Source organism: Lycorma delicatula, chromosome 2 (genome assembly GCF_047948215.1).
Source record: "Lycorma delicatula isolate Av1 chromosome 2, ASM4794821v1, whole genome shotgun sequence".
Taxonomy (NCBI): Eukaryota; Metazoa; Arthropoda; class Insecta; order Hemiptera; family Fulgoridae; genus Lycorma; species Lycorma delicatula.
In genome coordinates this window covers 152,197,969-152,218,721 of record NC_134456.1, presented here as the reverse complement: position 1 = coordinate 152,218,721, position 20,753 = coordinate 152,197,969, and the positions used below count along the sequence as shown (strand labels likewise).

The 20,753-nt window shown below is 30.7% G+C and overlaps 1 protein-coding gene across 2 annotated transcripts in view; it reads left to right on the top strand.

Moving 5' to 3' along the window:
• The first annotated feature begins 4,070 nt into the window (after positions 1-4,070).
• Alk (Anaplastic lymphoma kinase) overlaps positions 4,071-20,753 on the top strand; it is a 316,961-nt gene continuing 300,278 nt past the window's right edge. For both annotated transcript variants that reach the window (XM_075356481.1, XM_075356480.1), the window contains exon 1: positions 4,071-4,340. In XM_075356481.1, coding sequence (XP_075212596.1) covers positions 4,136-4,340 — 205 coding nt within the window. In that variant the 5' untranslated portion in view covers positions 4,071-4,135. The remainder of the gene's footprint in view (positions 4,341-20,753) is intronic.

The following is a 20,753-nucleotide window of genomic DNA, read 5'->3' as shown; positions in this document are numbered from 1 at the left end:
AAAATTACATAACAGTATTCTTGGATGTTTACAGTTTGAAGGAACAGTGTTTTTATTGGTTTTGTTGGCTAAATTTATTTTGTTACCCTTTTGAGCAACAAAATAAGTTAAGTTTTATATGGTTTTAATGTAAATCAGTTATATTCAATAAAAAAACTTATCAAAAACCAAAACTTTTACTATGTTAGTAAAAAACCAAAAGATTAAAAAAAAATTGTATAACATTTTGATATACTGGATTCACTGTGACTTATCTCCCCACGTCTTTGACCATTTGTAATTTTCAAGTAACTGTACAAAAAAGTAGAAAATCAGACATTCTCTGCTTCTGAATGAAATCATCCGAACATATATTCAAAGTGATATACTAAGGTAATGAATTCATCCTTTATGGGGGGGCTTTGACTAGACCAAACATCATTACAAAGTATTTTAACTACATAATAGAGACATTAAATTACGGTAGGCTTCTCTACCTTTCATACGGTCCTGGGTTTGAATCCCAGTCAAGTGTGACATTTTTCATACGCTACAAAATTTCATTTCCATATCCCACGGATAAGTTTCAAGCTTATGTGGCGAGATCATCAAAGCAAAGAAAATCTTACCGATCTTTTGAATAAAATCTTGAGATCCCATTACCCCAAAATTAATTATATTTTAGTTTTTTAATTTCCATGAGATTTTTTTTCAGTTACAGGTTAATTTCTAAGATTAGAAATTATACAGAATATTCATTAAGTATGGGCGACCTCTAGACAACTTTTCAACCTTCATTATAATAAATGTCATCTACTTGAAATGACCATCAAGATCCCGACTCATGGGAGGCAACTAACATTTTTGTAAACTGTAGGGGTTTGGGACAAGGGGCATTGAAAAACAAATATATTGACTCGAAGTACGAAGATCCTGATTAAGATGGCGGTCTATTATTTTTTTTTTTTTTTACAGCTAGTTCTAAATGCAGATTACAGTACCTTTTTTACTGCTCAACCGTGAAAAAAAAAAAATAAATGACCGCCATCTTAGTCAGGGTTTTCGTTACTTCGAAAGTCGATATATTTGTTTTTCACTGCCCTATGTCACAAACTTAACGTTTCATTTAAAATGTTTCATTTAAACCATTAAATATTAAAAAATTAAATTTAGCAAGTGCTCTACTTCAAAATTATCTTACTACTCAGTGTATTGTAGGCAAGTTTTAAAACCAGCTGTTGACCGCCATTTTTGTTAGTAGTGTATCCCGATAATTCCCAAAATTTTTTTTCTATATCTTTTAAAAATATCTGTCAATCCTACTCTCATTTAAACTTGAGTTGCTCTTCCCCCATACGGTTAAGCGGTTTCATACCGAAAAAACATATCTTTTTGAGATCTGTTTTCAGTTTTTACGTGTAAGTAATTTAAGGATTGCCATAATTTATTAATATGTATAAATTAGTTAGGGCGATTGCGTTTTTTAAATTTTGAATTTCTTTAATATTCTTTTCAAACCGAAATCCAAAGTGTGAACATAGTACACACTTATGTACTATAGTTGATCTACATCATGTTGTACTATATGTTGATCGTGCAATATTATAAAAATAATGTATCTTATATAGTATAGTATAATAAATCAAATTTAAGAAATTTTAATAATTTTTTATTAAAATTATTATTTTAAGAAATAAAGTAATTTAATAAACTAATTTTATTTTGATCGGTAAATAATAACGCATTGTTATGCCACGAATGAGTCGTTACGTTATTTCATGAAAAGGAACTTGCCCTAGCATTTGCCTGGATTTATAAAGGGAACCGTTGTAAAACTGATCAGAGCAGCATTGCAAAATACACAATTTTAAAATAAAATTGTATACTAATATGTATTATTAAGTAAGTTCATAATATATGTAGATTATGTACTTAATATAAAAAAAATAACTACAGCGTAACGCAGATAATCCGGATCGACCTCTGTAAAGCTGAATCTGGATATTAAAAAAAGGTTTATTCGTGTTGGACATACCACATTCTATTGTTTAATGGATGACAAATATATGAGAAAATTTATTTCATTAAAATTCAAAAGATACTCGGAACGTACGTACAACGAATAAAAAAAAATATAACCCGTTATAAAATTGAGCAGAAATTTACTAATAAAAGAATCAATTATTGTATTATTTACATTATTGGTTGAAACTGATTAGAAATAACAGGATTGTTTTAATAGTTGGTCTTCTATGTTTATATTAAAGTCTATTTTCGTAGAAATATAGTTGTCGCATACAATGGGTTGCTTCTTTGCATTATAAGACTGAGTTATTATTTAAACTATTCTTTAAAGTTATTTAAACTAGAAGTAGAGAGTTTCAAATCTCTAGATTTTGAAATACAACATCGAACAGCAGTTTTAACAAACATTCTTATAAGGCCATCAAGATTTTCTTCCAATATATTAAATGAGGATTACAGGCAATGTTAAATTTACCACACTGAATTCTCTATCAACTTCCTGTTGGCTATCAAACTTGTATAACCTAATTCTGATATTTTCTTTTCTTATGAATAAAATCCTTTATATCATTATAATTACAGCCACTAACATTATTATCTTTACAATCATTGTGTCATTTATAGGTTGTATTTACCCTTTTTGTTAAATTGTTATAGTGATAAACCTTAAGTTAGTAATATACATCAATAACAATGTAAATACAATAAATCACATAAAATAAATCACCTAAATCAAAACAATAGTAATTAAATATAAAATTTACAATAATTTACTTTCCTGATGTAAAAGATATCCATTTACCTTTTTTTATATCAACACTGGTTCACATATACTAAAAACACAATTAGTCGTATTTTTATTATCCATTACTTATGTACGTGTAATATTTTTAGGCGTTACTGTTTGTTTCCTGTGTAGTTTCATGTCTAAAGAATTATTAATTGAAACAATAATATATATTAACATAATATATATAAATAGCTGGATAACCACACCAGCAACATAACAAACTTGTTTCTATTTATAGAAAAGAATAGTAAACATTAATATTGAAAATAAAGTGGAGAGGAAAACATACGGAACTGAAAAAAATTAAACGCTATTTTGTGGGAGGAAGGTATTTTATATCCCAGCCCACGTATGCATTAAGAAAATATTATGAGAAAAAGTGAAATATTAATAAATTTTACTTAGCTTTTTGTTCTTGTAAAGGTTAAAGGTTAATAAATCTCTGGTAAAAAAAAAATCCCAACTGTAATTACTCGCAGAAACGGTAGCATCTGTTTAATGTAGCTTGTTAAAAAAAAAAAAAATCTTTTTTTGTTATGAAAGAGCGGGCATCAACAGCTATGGTCATTAGCCCGTTAATTAAAAATGAAATGCCAATTATTTTATTGTCTTCTAAAGGATTTGAAGTCGATATAAACTGATCGGTTTTCAATTAGATGATTGATGCCCGATGATGATAAAACAGTTATTTGTTGATTTCTTTACGCAATACTTTTAAGTTGTAGTTGAATTTAAATACGGTTCTTATGTTTAAACTATCATTATTAGTTTGCTTTTTTCTTACTTAGTTAAATAAATTGATCAAGTAATTTTTAAGTGTGTGTATACATTATCATTATATTAATTTTTTTTAAATATTATTAAATTGTTTTTTATTGTTATCCACACACGTTATCTTATTTTAAACAAGCCTCCTGTACCCGGTTCAAAGAAAGGTAATTGATTTCATTCTCATTAAAGGTCAAAGATCATGTTATATTTTAGTTTTATGTGAAAATTACTATTTGTTTTATTTATTCATAATTTTTGTACTCGTCGATGTATATTTATTTCATAAAGCTTTATAATCCGTCGGTTGTATTCGGACGTTAGATTGCATTTTAATTGTATAGGTATTATAGCTTTTGAAATTAAGTTTGTCGTAAAGACAATGAAATATAATTGAATAATGATTGGGGCGAGACGCGCATGCGTTTTTTAAGCGTTAGGTCGCTCGCGGTCGTGGGGTGGGGTGTGGTGGTGGAGGTTGGTTCAGGGTGGATCGTAGGAAGGAGTTATATCGCTTGTGGCGCTAGAGTCGAGGGTCCTGCCCGGCCAGACGAGGTGTCTGATGGAGGCAAGATGGTGACCCGCTCCGTTTATCTCGTGCTAGTGCTGCAAGCGGGTTTGGTATTTACTTGGAATTCGCTTGCAGGACTGCGTTGCGGTTTTGAAGAATTGTGCGCCTGGAGATACAATTCATCGTTCAGAGTCGCTCCTGCATCAGAAAAACCTTTTGATAATTATTCTTCGGCACCCCGGGTGGATGGAAGTTATAGTCCGAACGGTATGTTAACTTGTATTCATATCGATGTGATGTAATTTATTTATTGTATAACAATTTTGTTACAAAGGTCTTTTTAATAATTCGTTTTGTAAAAAAATTTTAAACTTAAACTCTTCCGTGAATTTTTTTACGAATTGTGTTTAACATCGTTAACGCTAGATAAAATTTTCGTTAAATTGAAACCTAATTTATGATCTGTGCGATATAAAATAATCAATCGATATACGTAAATTAAATCGAACCGATAATTTCAAAGAATATTTTGGTTAGAATACTGCAATATGAATTTTATATTTTCCGACTACGTCAGAATTTAAAATAAAAAACAACATACAATAGGAAATAAATTATACCTTCAAATAATTTATTTACTAATAATACATTTTAATTTGATAAAATAATTTTATTATTATGAATAAAAACGGGTTAATGCATTTATACTTAATGTAATTTAAAATTACTAGACAGTTAAGTAAATAATATTAAATAACGGTACTGAAGATGGAATCTGTTAGAAAAAAATAAATTTTGGGGTTTTAAGCGCTGGTTTTAATCAATATTTTTCAGTGTAACCTTTATCATTGAAATGTGTGCATGCGCATGCACACACACTTTGTTTATATATAACAATAATAATCTACGTATTTAATACATATACATTCGTTGTTAATATTTGTATGGACTTTAAAAAAAAAAAAGAACTAATTATAGATAATAGATAATTTTATAAAATTTTTATTCAATTTTTAATTTTTGCATCTCATTTAGTTTTTAATTTATTAAAACAAAAAACCTGGTAATTGTAATTAAACTTTATACAAAAATTAAACTTTTTGAAAATAGATAACGAAGTTATGGTAATGGGAGTATTTTAATTGTTTTACATTATGACGTCATATGGCAATGTTTGTATATTATTTGTAAATAATTGTTTTTTCGTAATAGAAAATAGTGTTTTTATAATTGTAAAGATATGTATTTAAAAAAATTGTAATTACTATTAAAAAGAAACAAAAACAAAAGATCTACTTTATTTTACTTAGAAATGGAGAAATTTATGTTAAGAAAAATTACTGAATACCGTATAATTTTTAATATCTGATGGGTCTGTATAAAGAAAAAACTTATTAAGAGTTTCTTTTTTGTAAATTTGCACGTTTTTAGTGTGTGTGTGTGCGCGCGCACGCTCTTCGAATGGAAATATATTTTGTTATTATCGGTTATTCAAAGTTATTTAAAAGTTCATTGTTATGTATATCAGAATCTATCACAAGATTTATTTATGTATAAAAAATATAAAACCTCTTTATGAATTACTTTTGATTTGATTGGCCAAAGGATGGATTAGTCATAAAAAGGTTAAACAAATTTCAGCTTTATCATTATTTAATTTTTTTTATACGCTTTTCTATTGTAATATGAACTGAAACATACTCCTAAAACGGTATAGCTATTCTCATAAACAACAAACATCCCAAATGACAGGAGTAAAAAGGAAGAGTGATAAATGAAGAAGGTATTTCCCGTTTGTCTTCTTCGGTTATCTCTGGATATACTGTTGCATATTAACGTAGCAAATTCATTTAAATGCAGTTGATATATTCAGTCCTAAAAGTGTGTGTATGTGGTACCTTCAATCTCTTCACAAGGATCGGTTGTATTCTGAATATGATTACCGCTGGAGAAAGAATTTAAGTTCAGTTTGTATTGAAGCATTTCTTCACATGCGTCAGAATTATGATAAATTGACTAAACAAGATAATTATAAATTATCTTTTCACCGTTGTAATTTGCTCGGTTTTGATTTTTATACCTTAATGATGTCATTCTAATATTTAAAAGTATTTCTGCATGAAAATTTAAATTTGAGTGTAGGTTTTTTTCTAAATGTAAATGTTACAGGATCCCCAAATCCTTTAAAAATTGATAAAAATTCCAGAAAGATGTATGTATGTAAACACGTATCTGTGATTGTATTTTGATTAGTACTTCTGGATCGGCTCAAAATAAATGGGAATTGGTAGGATTGAATTGTGGGAAAAATTAAAAAGAGGACAGGTAGTTACCGCTATTTTGAATTATCTGTTTCTTGTATAGTAGTTGTAGGAAATTGAGCTTTAGTACGATAAAAGAATCATAAAGTTATTAAAATTTCTAAGTCTTAAAGCGATCTGATTTAATGTTGGGAGCATATTCAAATTTATCTCTACACCTTTTTTGTTTTATATCTCGAAAACCCATCGATCAAAGTGGAAATTTAGCACTATATTTGGCTGCATATAAATATATATATGCAATATATGTAGGTTTGGTCTTTGTTTTTTTTTTTATGGAGTGCAATATGCATTTGTCTCAGTAAAGAAGGAAACGGGAAACCACTTCATAACTCAGGTACTGGCACAGGATGTTTGTTAATCAGTTTAAAAAATAACAAGCATTTTATTTTTGAAATAAAACGTATTAATTAGTGTATACAGTTAAAAATTTAGTTAATTATAATCTGTTTTAAAACATAAAACAGAAGCATTAAAAATTATCCGATTTTGTGCCTTACCACAACACAAATTTGTGCAGTTGTTTTTGTTAATGCTCACTTCTTTTTTCGATTTTGGCCGACTGAAGGACTGCCTACCGATTTTTATTTAGCTTTATTTTATTATCCGTTAATGTTTTCCCAGATTTTTTTTCTTTCTGAGCGTTTTCTGTTCTTTCTTGTGTGAATTTTGTTTCTCCTTTTTTGGAGGGAATTATTCCAGAATCCTTTTTAATTTATTTTTTTTTAATTTTTTTATTTTTAATATCTTTTGCGGTTATTTCTTCTTTTAAATCTTTAGAGATTTCTGCAAACCATTTTAGTTCCACTTTTATTTACGAATTGATCGATTATTTTCTTTGTTAATCTTTTATTATTATTTATTCTTTAAAGGTGGCCTTAAAATTGAAGCTTTTCCTTTTTATTGCATTAAAGAATTTCTCAGTTTTTCGTCGGGCTGTATTTTCCAGATCCTTTTTTCTGCTTTTATAGATTGGAAGACTTTCTGCAAGATTTTTCTTTCGTACTTTTCTATTTTTCTACTAAACCTTTAGCTTTTTTAAGGAGAGGCAAGCATTCTTAGGCATTTAAATTTTCTGGTTTTAACAAGTATTACAGAATTCCAATTTTGCATTTCTGGGTAAGGATTTCTAAATTATTTTATTAAAACAAAAATACTGTATTTTGATGATCCGATCTTTCAGTTGATCTGATTATTTGATTATTTAAAATCTTAGTTTTATCACTTACAAATTAAAATTAAATTAACTTATTTACATTAACAGCATTTTATATATTTATCATATTTTTAGAAAAGATGTTCGAAATGAGCGCCCTGCCGATTGATGAGATATGAATGAGCATTTTGAGAGTCACCTGACGCAAAACATCGTTGTCAATGCCGTGATTTCTTATAAGCTGCATGAATGCGTTTCAGTGAATCCTTTGATATACTATCAAAAGACTAGTGAATATTTTGTGACACCTTTGCTCCGTCTGTTAACAATCTGACTGCCATGCCGACTTTTCGAGCCCTTTTTTTAACTGGCTGTGAGATCCTAATTGGGGCATACTATCAACATCTATCTGGCTGCATTAATTTGCAGGATACGGAGACTCAGTATGGCATCACATTTTTCGTTGTATTTTGATAGCATCTTTTTCTGTAAATAATTATTAATTTTTTTCTGTCGATAAAGCTTAACTGTGTTTTTACGCAAGTACTCTATTTTTTTGGAAAAACTGAACAGTTAAAATGATTTTCGTAGACCTTTTGAACCCAATTTTATACCGTAGAATTCTGTAGAGATTGAAACAAACCGTAGTTTGTGGATGGAAATCAGGACTAAGCGGTGGATGCATCAAAGCTTTCCGGTCAAACTCTCTCAATTTTCAACGAGTCATCAAATATGTGTGGGGTCAAGCGTTGTCTTGACTGTATACGACATCTTTCCTATCGATCGATTCTGATCGCTTGGTTTAATCTTTCCAGTTGTTGACAGTGTAGGTTAGAATAAATCGATTCCTTTTCGATCCCACCACACATACGGCATCACTTTTCTTGGCGTCAATCTTGGATTTACCACTGTTTAAGGCGTTTCATAACTATTCGATTTCATTTCGTTTTAGCAACCTTTCGCAGAAGAAAATTCGATCCATTGAAATTTCATTATTAAATTATGCGGCCCCATTTTTGTATCACACCTTCTTCAAACGGTTTAAAACTGTTTTATGGTAATGTCCAGATTAAAAACGTTTGAACCAGCTTTGTTCCACACTACTGATACCACATCAGATCCATAAACATCACAATTTTTTTAGTAGCCTGAGTTGCAGACTTCCCATTTTTTGTAATAAAATTAAAAAATTTATCGAATTTTTTTCTTTATTTTCACTCGTTTGTAATATTCAATAATATTTAAATTAATTAATTAATTTAATCTTAACCTTTCTAAAAATACTCCCAGTTTTAGGAGAATATAAAAAAAGTTTTCCCCAACCTCAATATTAAGTACTTAATTACATTTTTTAACGTAATTTTTATTATTGTAGCTTAATACAAGAATAAATAAATAAATAAAATAACAACTACTTACATTAAAAAAAGAGAAGCAAATCTATACATTTATGATATATTTTTTCGGTTAATTTAGAGTGAACTGGCGCCAGATCAATCGATCATCATAATGATGAATGATGATGTACGTGACAAAAGTGATAATGTTGTAACAACTTAACTTGATTATTTACAAATTTCATACATATAATCATTAATGTAAATTCTATTTCTCAAATCTGTGTTGTAAATAATAAAAAAAATAGTATAAATTTTGGCATACTAATAAAATGACCAACAAGGAATATAAATTAAGGTTTTTTCATAATTATAAGAAAAATAATTCGTTTAAAAAAAATTTCGTCGAATAAGTAAAATGAAAAAAAAACTTTCCTCGGTATATCAATACACCCTTGACAATTTTTTTTTTTCATTTTACTTTCCCGGGTGTATAGATGTACTACTGTATAGCTACTTGGTGTAGTGTATAAGGTACAGTGTGGTAATCAGATGAAATTTTGTGTGTTGGGGGTTTTCACATCTGGACGTTTCATTTCCGGAAGAATGTATGTACTGTTGAGCCAAACTATATGCGCGCGCGGCCGTACCGTTAACCTAACCGAAAACATCATTCTCATTTCTATCGGCTGACACCTGTAGTACGGCTAATGTGAACTGCTAAACTAACATTCATCAAAATTAAACTATTTGATAATACACCTCATTAATATATAATTTAGAAATAATTATTACGAACTCGTTAAAGAAATACCTTCACTTTTTCATTCAAGGGGCTCAATCCCGCTCATGTCATCTGAGTCTTCATCACTGCTCTCGGAGTCAGAATCGCTCTCCAGTGAGATGAACTATTCAACGAGGTTGTCGATCTCACTTTCCTTTGATAAGTACTCTTCTTCAATTTTTTTTTACGTGGCGCACTTCCTTACCCGGTCTTCTTGGCCCATGCTAGTTTTCTTCTCTTCGGTTAGCGCTTGAACTCGAGGAAAACTACAAGATGTATTTTTACTAGCGACGTAGCTTTTAACATCAGCCAATATGAGTTAAGTTGGGTTGAGGTTCGAATGATATGGCTACTGTCTTTAGACATCATAACTCTTCTCTTGAACAACTTCATCAAGGATGTAGCGGCAAAATCTAGGTTTGTGCAGTTTTACCAGTTTGTATAGTTCGGGCACATACATAACATCGGTGAAAGGATTGTTATGTTTCACAAGGCAATCTTTCATATCTTGTTTTCTGCTCATTGAGTTCGGGGCTTTATCGATTTCAATATTATGGTAAGGAGCGTTGTCTTTAACTAAAACACTCCTTGGCTCCAAATGTGGCAGCAATTTTTCTTTCATTCATTTCATAAACATATCACTGTTTACATTATCGCGATAGTCCGCAGTTTGATTTGTCGCTTTCCACGTTGTCAAGGTATTTCAGACGAAACCTTTTTCACTGCCAGCATGAATAATTATTAATCTGTACCCTTTTGGACGTCGGACACCATTGTTGAAATTGTCTGATCACAATTGATTTCTAAGGTGATTGCTAAGTATGCACGATTCATCGAGATAAATTATGGACCGTCCTTGATTTCTGAAACGCTTCATTACCCTCAGATAAAATATTCTTTGTTTTCGAGAGTCTGGCGTTTCAACTAATAGTTTCTGTTATTTTGGGCCCTTCTGTTTGAAGTACATTCTGAAGAATGTACTTCAAACTGCTTTGCTGCCCTTGAAAGTTAATACTCTTTCGTAAGTATTGTAATAGAATTTTCACTGTAGGAACGCAATGTTTTTGCAGGTAAAAATTATAAACTGTTCGTCTTACCATACGTCTATCAAAGTCGTCCAGTCCTGAGATATGCCTTTTAGAAGTTGGTCGGTTACCTGGCGTTAAAACATGTTTTGTTTCATTGTCATCACTATCTGTTATTTGCTACTGTGTGTTAACATTAGTTATCGCTCAGTAAATTCTTAGATAGAAATTAGTGTTAATACGATGACGTAATAATAATACGATAGACATAATAATATGGTGAGTCTTTGCTTATATGATTCGAATAGACACTCTCGTACTGACAGTCAACACGATGTTTTTGGAAGAGAGGCCCCTTCCCCCGCCTTCCAGTCAGTCGGCCGTACATACGTATTTATTATGTGTATATGTTGGCCTATTTTTTGTTTAATATCTACAGACAGGATAAACCGGATCGGATGAAACCTGGTTTTATGATTTCTGTGTATGGGGCATTGATACAATTTAATTTTAGTTACAAATGGTCAAGTGGGGAGAGTAAAGCAGACCTTATGTCCTTCGTCAGGAATCGTTTTGCTTGATATCTTTGGATAAAATAATTTATCGTTTGATAACACACACACATCGATCTAAAATAATAAGTTTATCATTTTTCCGTTTATCTGTTGACTATTGCTTAGTAACGGCAACACCATTTCAATCAAAACTTACAGGTTTATTTCAACTTTATCATAAATTTTTGCATGATGATTTCTGTGTAGAGATATTGCTGCTGTTTAATCTTGGTCACAGCCGATCAAGAGGACAGTGAAATACAAATCTCCAGAGTTCCGTATCTCAAAATTTTACTCAAAGGCTGGGTAAATTCTTTTTACATAATTTTATGCTTCTTAGGTAGCTTAGATAGTTTCTGTTAGTATTCGGTCTTATTTATTCTACCCCTTTTATAGGGGTGGGGGCAAATTTCTTTCTTATTTTTTATCGTTTCTTGGCTTAAAAGCGATAGTTATGTACTAATTAAATGATTCCGTTACATTATTATGCCACTTCGGCTATATATTTGGGCAATTTAATTCAGGAGTGGAAAGATAAATAAACCTATATATTTTTTCTTTTTTTGTCAGTTTTTCTGGTTTTTTCAGATTGGATATACAGATTTTTGATGAAATTCGTACGAGCTTTTAATACGAATCATTTGTGACATTTAATTTTGTTTGTAATTTAAGTTTACAAAAAAAGGAAGGGAGGGAATCACCACGGGTACCGTTTCTCAAACATTTACTCAAAGAATTGAATAATCTTTTTATGTAATTCAATTCAAAATAAAAGTTTTAATAAGATCGATTTTTTTTTACAAACTCTAGAAATATCTTTCAAAACCAGTATAGGTAGTAATTAATGAAACTACTTCTACTAATTAAACTACCCTTCTCACAAAATTATGACATCTCTGTAGAATAAATACTCCGCTTAACGTTTTCCGTTAAAAGCAGAATATGCAACCATTGCCGACTTTTTTTGAAAGCATTGTCAATAATGAAATATTATTTCACATTATTTATTATTATGAAACAAATTAGTAAAGATTCAAGTCACAGGCAAAGGCGTACCGTGCTATTTTAGATAATAATACGGGTAATTGTTTGTTTACGTTTTTATAGTTCGATTCTTAAGAGTACGAGAGTAAAACATATAATCTAATTTTATTTTTATTATTCCTGGTTTTCTAATTGATAGCTGTTAAGTACTTCGATTAGGCTTATTTTATGCGGATGCGCGCGCGCGCGCGCGTGTTTGTAAGTAATAAGGTAGATACATTTAATTAATGTTCCGTGGACTAAACGATTACTAAAAATAAGTATAAATATCCTGGCACAGTTGGCTCTGATCGTAGTATACTTTGCTAACTCTTACGCATTAGGTTTAAACACTTACAGTCACGTACTCGATTCAGTGACGCTGAATTTGTTTTTATCAGTAAAAGAAAAACGTAAATATTTATTGAAAGTTATACGCTGAGTTCTACTTATTTAGGTTATATTTAATTAATTAAAAATATTAATGGGTTTTGAAGTTGTATTAATTACTTTGTTTTTGAAGTTTGCAATTTTCAGTAGAGAATATTGTTTTATAGAGAAGTCATATAAGATAAATCAATTAGAAGAACAAACGATTGCGTAAAAGAAGCGAATTAATAATATACGATTCGTACTAGTACACGAATTCGTCGTTCTTTCAAAAAGTATATGTAACGTTGCTATTGGAAACATCTGAGATATTCTTGAACATACGGTTTGCTAATTTTTGATCGGCTTCATAATTCAATTATTTAATTGGAAGCATATTTAATGCTTCATTTTCAATTAAGCTTTGCGTAATTAACTTGTTATAGTTTGTTACAATTTTACCGTTATTATTATTATTATTAAATGTGTTTGTACGTTTTTAGTTTCTAATTGGTAAATTTAATTTTTATGTAAATAATGTTTGTAAATTTAAAAAGACTGCATTATTATTATTAATAATAATAATGTAAATATTAATAATGTAATATTACGAAATTAATGTACTTTTGTAAACTTTTTGTAAATAGTGACTTAAACATTAATTATTATTTCCAATGTTGTAAATTTATAATTTGTTTTATTATTGTATACTGATATTTATGTATTTAATTATTGTATTTTCAACTTATGTATGAATTGTTACTTATAACTGTTTATAGATATTGTAACTATTGTATATATTTTCATGTAATACTGTGCAACATATGAAGGCTTTGTAAAGCTGTTCTGTTGCACAAAAAACAAAATAAATAAATAATAATATGTAGAAGAGCACTATTATCTTTATAAGGGCTGCTGCTCTGATTTAAAAAGGAACTTCGCTAGCATTTACCTGGATGGATAAAGGGAAACCTGTGGTGAAACCTAAAACAATACATTTAATAGTTATCGATAATAATTATTTAAAATATAAACACGTGATATAATATTAAGATAAATATGAAAATACAAAATTAAAAAATTACTACGAAATAATTGACAATTCGAAAGTTAACCGCATAATTCAAAAATTATTTAATCGCATATTTATGTACATGTTGATAGGAGATGTAGAAAATTCAGAATTTTTTAAGTGTTATTTCGTAGACAACTTTTTATTAATAAAAATTCATCGACAATGTAATGTTATTTAATTGTATTTTAAATAAATTAACGGGAAGATTTTTTAAATGTTTAGGTTATTATTAATAATGATTACAGAATCGTAATAAGACTTTTTCTTGTAAGCCGAAGTTTTGTGTTGAGTTACACGATAACTTTCTGCTGTCCGGTTTAACAGAGGTGGGTATTGCTCATTTTTAAGAATAAGCGACTGATTATTTAAGCGACTCTTTAGCAAAGATTGCACATTCATGGATATAAACACAAAGATAAGTTAACAATATTTTTAGTTTTATAAATATCGACCTACGCGATTCATACATATGGGCGTCCATAATTTCGTAATGATACAAAAATAACCTGACGCCCGTTTGAAAACTTGTTACGTTTTGAGACATTTTGGGACTATATTAATAAGTATTTTGTAGCATATACCAGTTACTGGGAGGAGGTTCTGCATTTCTAGCTTCCATGTTTATTTTTACTTTTGCTGCTAGATAATTGAATTGAAAGATCTTCATTGTTTTTTGTTTTTTTTATAAACATTAATTCGAATTTGATCGCCCAAGATGTATTGGGACTGTGTCTTTTTTCATATGGTTTATACATTTTTTCGCATAACGTGATTATACCTTCATAATTTATCTTCTTTAATTTTATTTAATCTCGATGCTTTCCAAGACTTTCATACACCTATTCATTCTTAATTTTGTTCAGCGATATACAAGCCCTTCGTAAAATTTCCATCTCCGATGAGTGAAATAATCGATTTTCATAATTTTCTTTTTTATTCTTCTTTTCCCGATCCATACGTTATGAATGTCTAACATCAGGCTTTAAAGGAGATCTCTGAGTACGGACAGATTAGGTGATGCCATTATATTATTATATCACTGGTATTTAGGCGATTTCATTCTTAGATAGAAGGGGATAATCTTAAGGAAGATAACAAGCCTAATCGTTTTTGTCGATTACCATTCTGTCTGATATCTTCAGACTGGACTAACAGATTTTTATGAAATTTTGTAAGATGACTTCTGAGTACGGGTCATTGATATATTTAATTTTGGTTACCATCGGTTAAGAAGAGAGGGAGTTCATGGTTAAGGAGAGGGAGAGGGGTTCATGAGTCTCGCATTTCAAAATTGTACTTAAATAGTAGAATCGTTTTTTTACATACTTGTTTATTTGTATAATATTTAATGTTCCACTTAATTTTCTTCTAAGTAATAGTTTATCGAATGGAATCCTTCTTGCAGATAGAATTGACATCCGGTGAAGCTGGTAAATTTATTCAAGTCTTCGCCGGCTTTTTTGTTATTTATCTTTTTTCATAATAAATATTTTATTAATTCGTTGAAAAATGCTTGGACATAATTTTCTTAAGTTCTTTTAGGATATATTTATGATGCATTTTAGGATGTATGTAGCATTTACGATAACCTTTTACTGTGTTTATATTTTGTGATAATTCATTATTTAAACAATGTTTGTCTAACCATTCAGTAATATCTTAATACACAGACACAGAAAAGTTGGTTTGTATCTCTCTGTGCGTGCGCGCGCGCTCGTATTTAGGATTTATTTGTGAGATCAGTTTTTTCAATGAAGGTTTTTTTAAGCTGATACTGTTTAAAAGAAGAGCTGACAAGTTTCAGATTTTTCTCTTTGAGGTAATTTAAAAGGGAAAGTTTACTTAAGAAGATCCCCCTGTAACTCGGTAATAGCGTCTTAGTTAATGATAGAACACCCTAATAGTCTACTCTTTTCCTGTTTCTTTGAGTTGATTTAACATTTTTAAAAGGATTTTTTTTTGTATAAGCTTTTATAATTTTATAGAACTGAACTTGTTCGCCATAAAATCTGCTAATATATATGTGTGTGTGTTATTTTTATTTCTAAGTAAAATAAATCGATAAACTTAAAAATCTTACGTAATAAACATTTTTTTATTTGATAATGTAGAGAGATTTGCTTGAAACTTGAATTAAAAAATGTAAAATAAAAGCGGTAATTTCAAATTCGATGCTTTAACCTTAAATCTCTGTGGCGGAGTGGTAACGTCTCGGCTTTTCATCCGGAAGTCCCGGGTTTGAATCCCGGTCCGGCATGGCGTTTTTCATACGCTACAAAATTCCATTTTCATATCCCACACACAAGCTGAAAAAATTACTAGTGAATCGAACGGTTGCATGAATAATGAGATTTATCGGTTTATAAAACTGAGATTTTAATGGACACTGAACTAAAAAAGATTACCTTTTTTTTGAGACGAGCATCGACTTGCTTTTGTCATTTTGCTCTATGAGAATGGAAATTTGTAGCGTATGAAAAATGCCATGCCTGATTGGGATCGAACCCAGGAACTCCGGATGAAAGGCATAGACGCTACCCCTCCGCTACAGAGTTTGCCATCTATTTAAAAAAAACAAAAAAAAAAAACACGGAAGACGTTCAGAATTTTATTACTTGTCAGAGGTAAAATTTTTATTTCAATTTGATAGGCAGTACTGGTTATTGAGCTGATTATTCATTTTTTACTTTCTCAGGAAATTTTATTCCTATAAATTTATGTTTATTTACTAAAACCTAGAGGTTAAGATGGATTCTGTTATCAGCTGATATGATCGACGATGGGACGTCTGATTGTGAAGATTATCTGATATCATCAATCAAGAAACTTGGTTTATCTATTAACGTCGTCGAATAGAGATCCCAGGAGGGTAAGGATGATGGAGCCTTTAATGTTGTGATTAGGAACCTGCACCACTCGATCCCACTGGAGATGATCAGGGAAGAAATCGAAAGCCACGGACAGAGGGTGAGGGAAGTAGTAAATGCACGCCACGGAATATCCAAAGAGCCAACATCAACATTTTTCGTGAACCTAGAGTCGTAGGAGACCAATGAAAGTATACTTGAGCTATAATACATTGCGAATTGTAACGTTTTGTTGGAAACATTGCGGAAACCAATAGGCCTCGTGCAGTGCATGAGGTGTCAACAGTACTTTCACACCAAAAAGGATTGCACGAGACCCTTCCACTGTGTAAAGTGTGGGGAAGGCCACCGAATAGGCGATTGTAACAGGAAGGACAGGACAAAGTACTGTCCTTCCCGTGACTTTTTCTGCAACTTGTTGCTTTAGGCCAATTCGACCATCCGGCAAACTATCGATCGAGGTTGTAGGTTGTTTTCTCTTTAATAAGAAATATTAAAGAGAAAACAAATGCAAAAGGCAAATCGGGGCTCACATCTTACTCAAAGCGTCAAATCCACTAGCCGAAGGACAATAGGCCTCACGTTTGATGATAATATACATGATAATATACGTTGGGGCGAAGCCTGAATTTCTCCACCAGACTCCGCAGAACATATGCTGCGGCAGCTGGCCGAAACGGGGAGAATACTGTAGACAGGCTTTCTTAAAATATAGATTTACTAGTTTAACAGGTTGGAAGTCTGATTTGCTTACTCTCGAAAATCTGTTAATGACAACGTTTCTCCGGATCTTTACATAGAACATTACCGGCCTACTTTCTAGGCGAACAACTAAAAACTATGGAAATTACAGAGTTATAAATTAGGAAAACGAAATTTTCAGTTAAAATACTATAAAAAAGTTTTTATTTTAAGTTATAAATGCGGGACAGGTTATTATATATATTATATACGGTTGCAAAAAACTAAACTACACCAATATCGGTGACAGTAAAAAGAATTTTTACGTTTTAAGTAATTTTAAGTTTTAAGTAGAATTTTAGCATTATCTTAATATGGTGTGAAAAATTAAAAACACCGTTGAATGGACCTTAAGGAAATAAAATAATTTTGAATAAAATAGAATTTTATTACGTTTTTTCGACGTTAACCTGTCTTATATCAAAGGCATCGGAGTGTAAAATTTCCTTTTCTAATCCACCAAAACTTTAAATCGGTTGTACGTACAAGCACACATAATCAGAATATTAAATATAACAAGATTAAAAAAAATAAATGATTCCGAATTGTTTGTTTTTCATCTTCAAATTTTTCTTGTTCTTTTATCCTAGATGTATAAATTAAATTAATATTAAATGGACCAATTTTTATCATAGAATAAAATTGATAGAAAATTTAAACTAATAACATCTTTTATACAAAACACAAAAATGAAATTAGTGTATATTATTTGCTACTATAGTGTCGAACCTGTTACACGTTTGCCTTCGGCGCAAATTAAAAAAAAAGAAGTTATTTATTAAAATGTTGTTACTAAGTTTTGCTTTAAATCTGGACTACAGTTTATTTTTTATTAACGTCAATATTAAATGGATTTAATATCAATAAAATATAGACTGTAGTCCGGATTTAAAGCCAAACCATAGCAACAATATTTTAATAAATAAAATATTTTTTTTACGACAATGATAATAAAAAAAAAATAATTTTTGGTTGTATGTAGGAGGCTCGCTTTTTTTCGTGGGTGAAAAACATTTCGTGTTATCATCGCCCGAACACGATGTATTGGTTTTAAAACAAATATACCATTAGAAATCAATTAAAAATTAAAAACCCAGAAATGCAAACATACATGTTCAATGTAAAAAGCCTGTAGCGCATGCTAAAAGCGAAATAAAAATATAAAAATAATAAAATTATAAAATTACCGTCTGATTCATGGCAAATATGTGTGTTCCATTGGAACACACTGCGCAAATTTATATAAACTGATTGCCCTAAGAGATCGTAAAACATAAGATAACATTTCATTATCCCTTAGAATAGTGTGCATTTTATCCCCTAGCTTAAACTTCCGTTTTTGCATGTTTGAAAATTGCATGGCGTTTATTAAAATGAGCATAGCAGTTCACCTACTACAAAACCTGTTTGATTAATTGTGCCTTGGATTAAACCTAAGTCTATACGTAATCTCCGTGCCAAGGAGTACGGTTGTGGTCACCCTACTCCCCGGCAGTGTCAAGTCTCTCACCAAGAGTAGTTTATCAATGCCAACTGAAGAAGATGATAATGATCGAGCAGATAACGTTGAGTCCCAGAATTCTACTGTTGATGTTGACCAAATTACATTTAAACATGATGTCTCTTCTGTTCTGTGCGTAATCCAATCATTATTACAGGATGCTGCAATTGAGCTTATAAATAATATGCAGTGTTAAGTATCACAAGTTAAAGCTGAAGCTGAAGAACATTCGCTTCAAAAAGAAAATTTGCATGCGAAGCGTGTGATTTGTGAGGTAATCGCTACTGTTAAGGGATCTTCGCCTAGATCGCCGATTCTTGTTGGTGCCTCAGCTAACATCTTCAGTACTGTGCCACTAATGTTGTGGCTAATAAACATTCAAAATCATATTCTTCAAACGGAACAAAAATATGGCCTGCCTTGAAAAGCGGTGAAAAAAGTAATCCTAAGCGTTATAATTGTAATCATATTGACTTTGATGGTATGATCCACGAGATTTCAATTATTTACACCAATTTTACTAATGATAATGACGACGTTCCTTCAAGAAACAAAACATCTGACGAATTCTCGGAAAAAACCGAAATGGAAATTAACCGAAATTTATCAACTTCTTGGGCTCTTGTAGTAAATAGGAAAAATAAGATCAAGAGCATCCAAGGTAATACTAAAGTTACCTAAAGTTCGATAGAACATCGAGACCTAAGAATGTTGATTGTGGGAATCGCCACTTCAAGTCTGGCAAACGATCTAAGAAAAAAGACGTTAAGTTTGGTAAATCTAATACTAATATTAAACCCATCAAATTGGTCTAGTGGTGAACTCGTCATCGCAAATCAGCTGATTTCAAAGTCGAGAGTTCTGAGGTTCAAATCCTAGTAAAGGAAGTTGTTTTTATACGGATTTGAATACTAGATGTGGATAGCAGTGTTCTTTGGTGGCTGGGTTTCAATTACCTCACTTCTCAGAAATGGTTGATCTGAGACTGTACAAGACTTTTTACATTCATACACATCCTCATTCATCATTTAAAGTAATACCTTACGGTGGTTCCGGTGGCTAAACAGGAAAAGAAAAAAAACGTACTAATATTAATCTCATATCATGACATAGAAAGAACGCGGTTTTTGCGACAAAGATTTACTACATTTATGTCAGAAAAGATATTAATTCGCTCTTGGATTCTTTAGCCTTAAGTTTTTTCAAATCACAAAATTCAATACTAGATTCTATACTTATAATTCCTTTTACGTCGAAGTCCTGGCTTCTACGTAAAATAAAGTAGATATTCCTGATATATGACCAATATGGCATTGACTGCGCCATTTTTTGGAACTTTTAAACAGTGAAGATTTATGTGAAATTTATACAAGTACTTGTATATTTGAATCTTCCAGACATTGAACGAGCACCATCGGTGCTTATTCCGACGCAATTTTTCCACTTTATGTTTGCTTCGTTTATAAAATCATTTAAGATAGCAAATAATGCGAGTGCTGATGCTTTGAGTTCTATTGATTATCATTTGTGTGAGGCTTTTCTCATTTTTCTATATTATAAAAACGTTGTAAAAGGCAAGAAACCTTTGTCATTCTCAAAGTTTTTTTTAAAAATTATGTTTGCTTTTCATATGATTTTCATTGATTTTGAATTCGAAGAATTCTTGGGGTTTGTTAACGTACTCGCAACGAAGCATTTCCAAATGTCGTTTAGGTGTATTAGGTTTCATGCTGTCTGCTGCTAAACGTTTTGAACAAATGACGCACGGGGGGGGGGGGACTTTCTTTTCATTTACTTCAGCGCTGGTAAATACAAAATTTTAGAATTTTTGTCTCGCTTATGCCTACTTAAAAATTTATCCATGATACTGAATAAATCTACTGCCATGAATATTTAATACCTTGTTTCAGTTGACACGGAAATTACA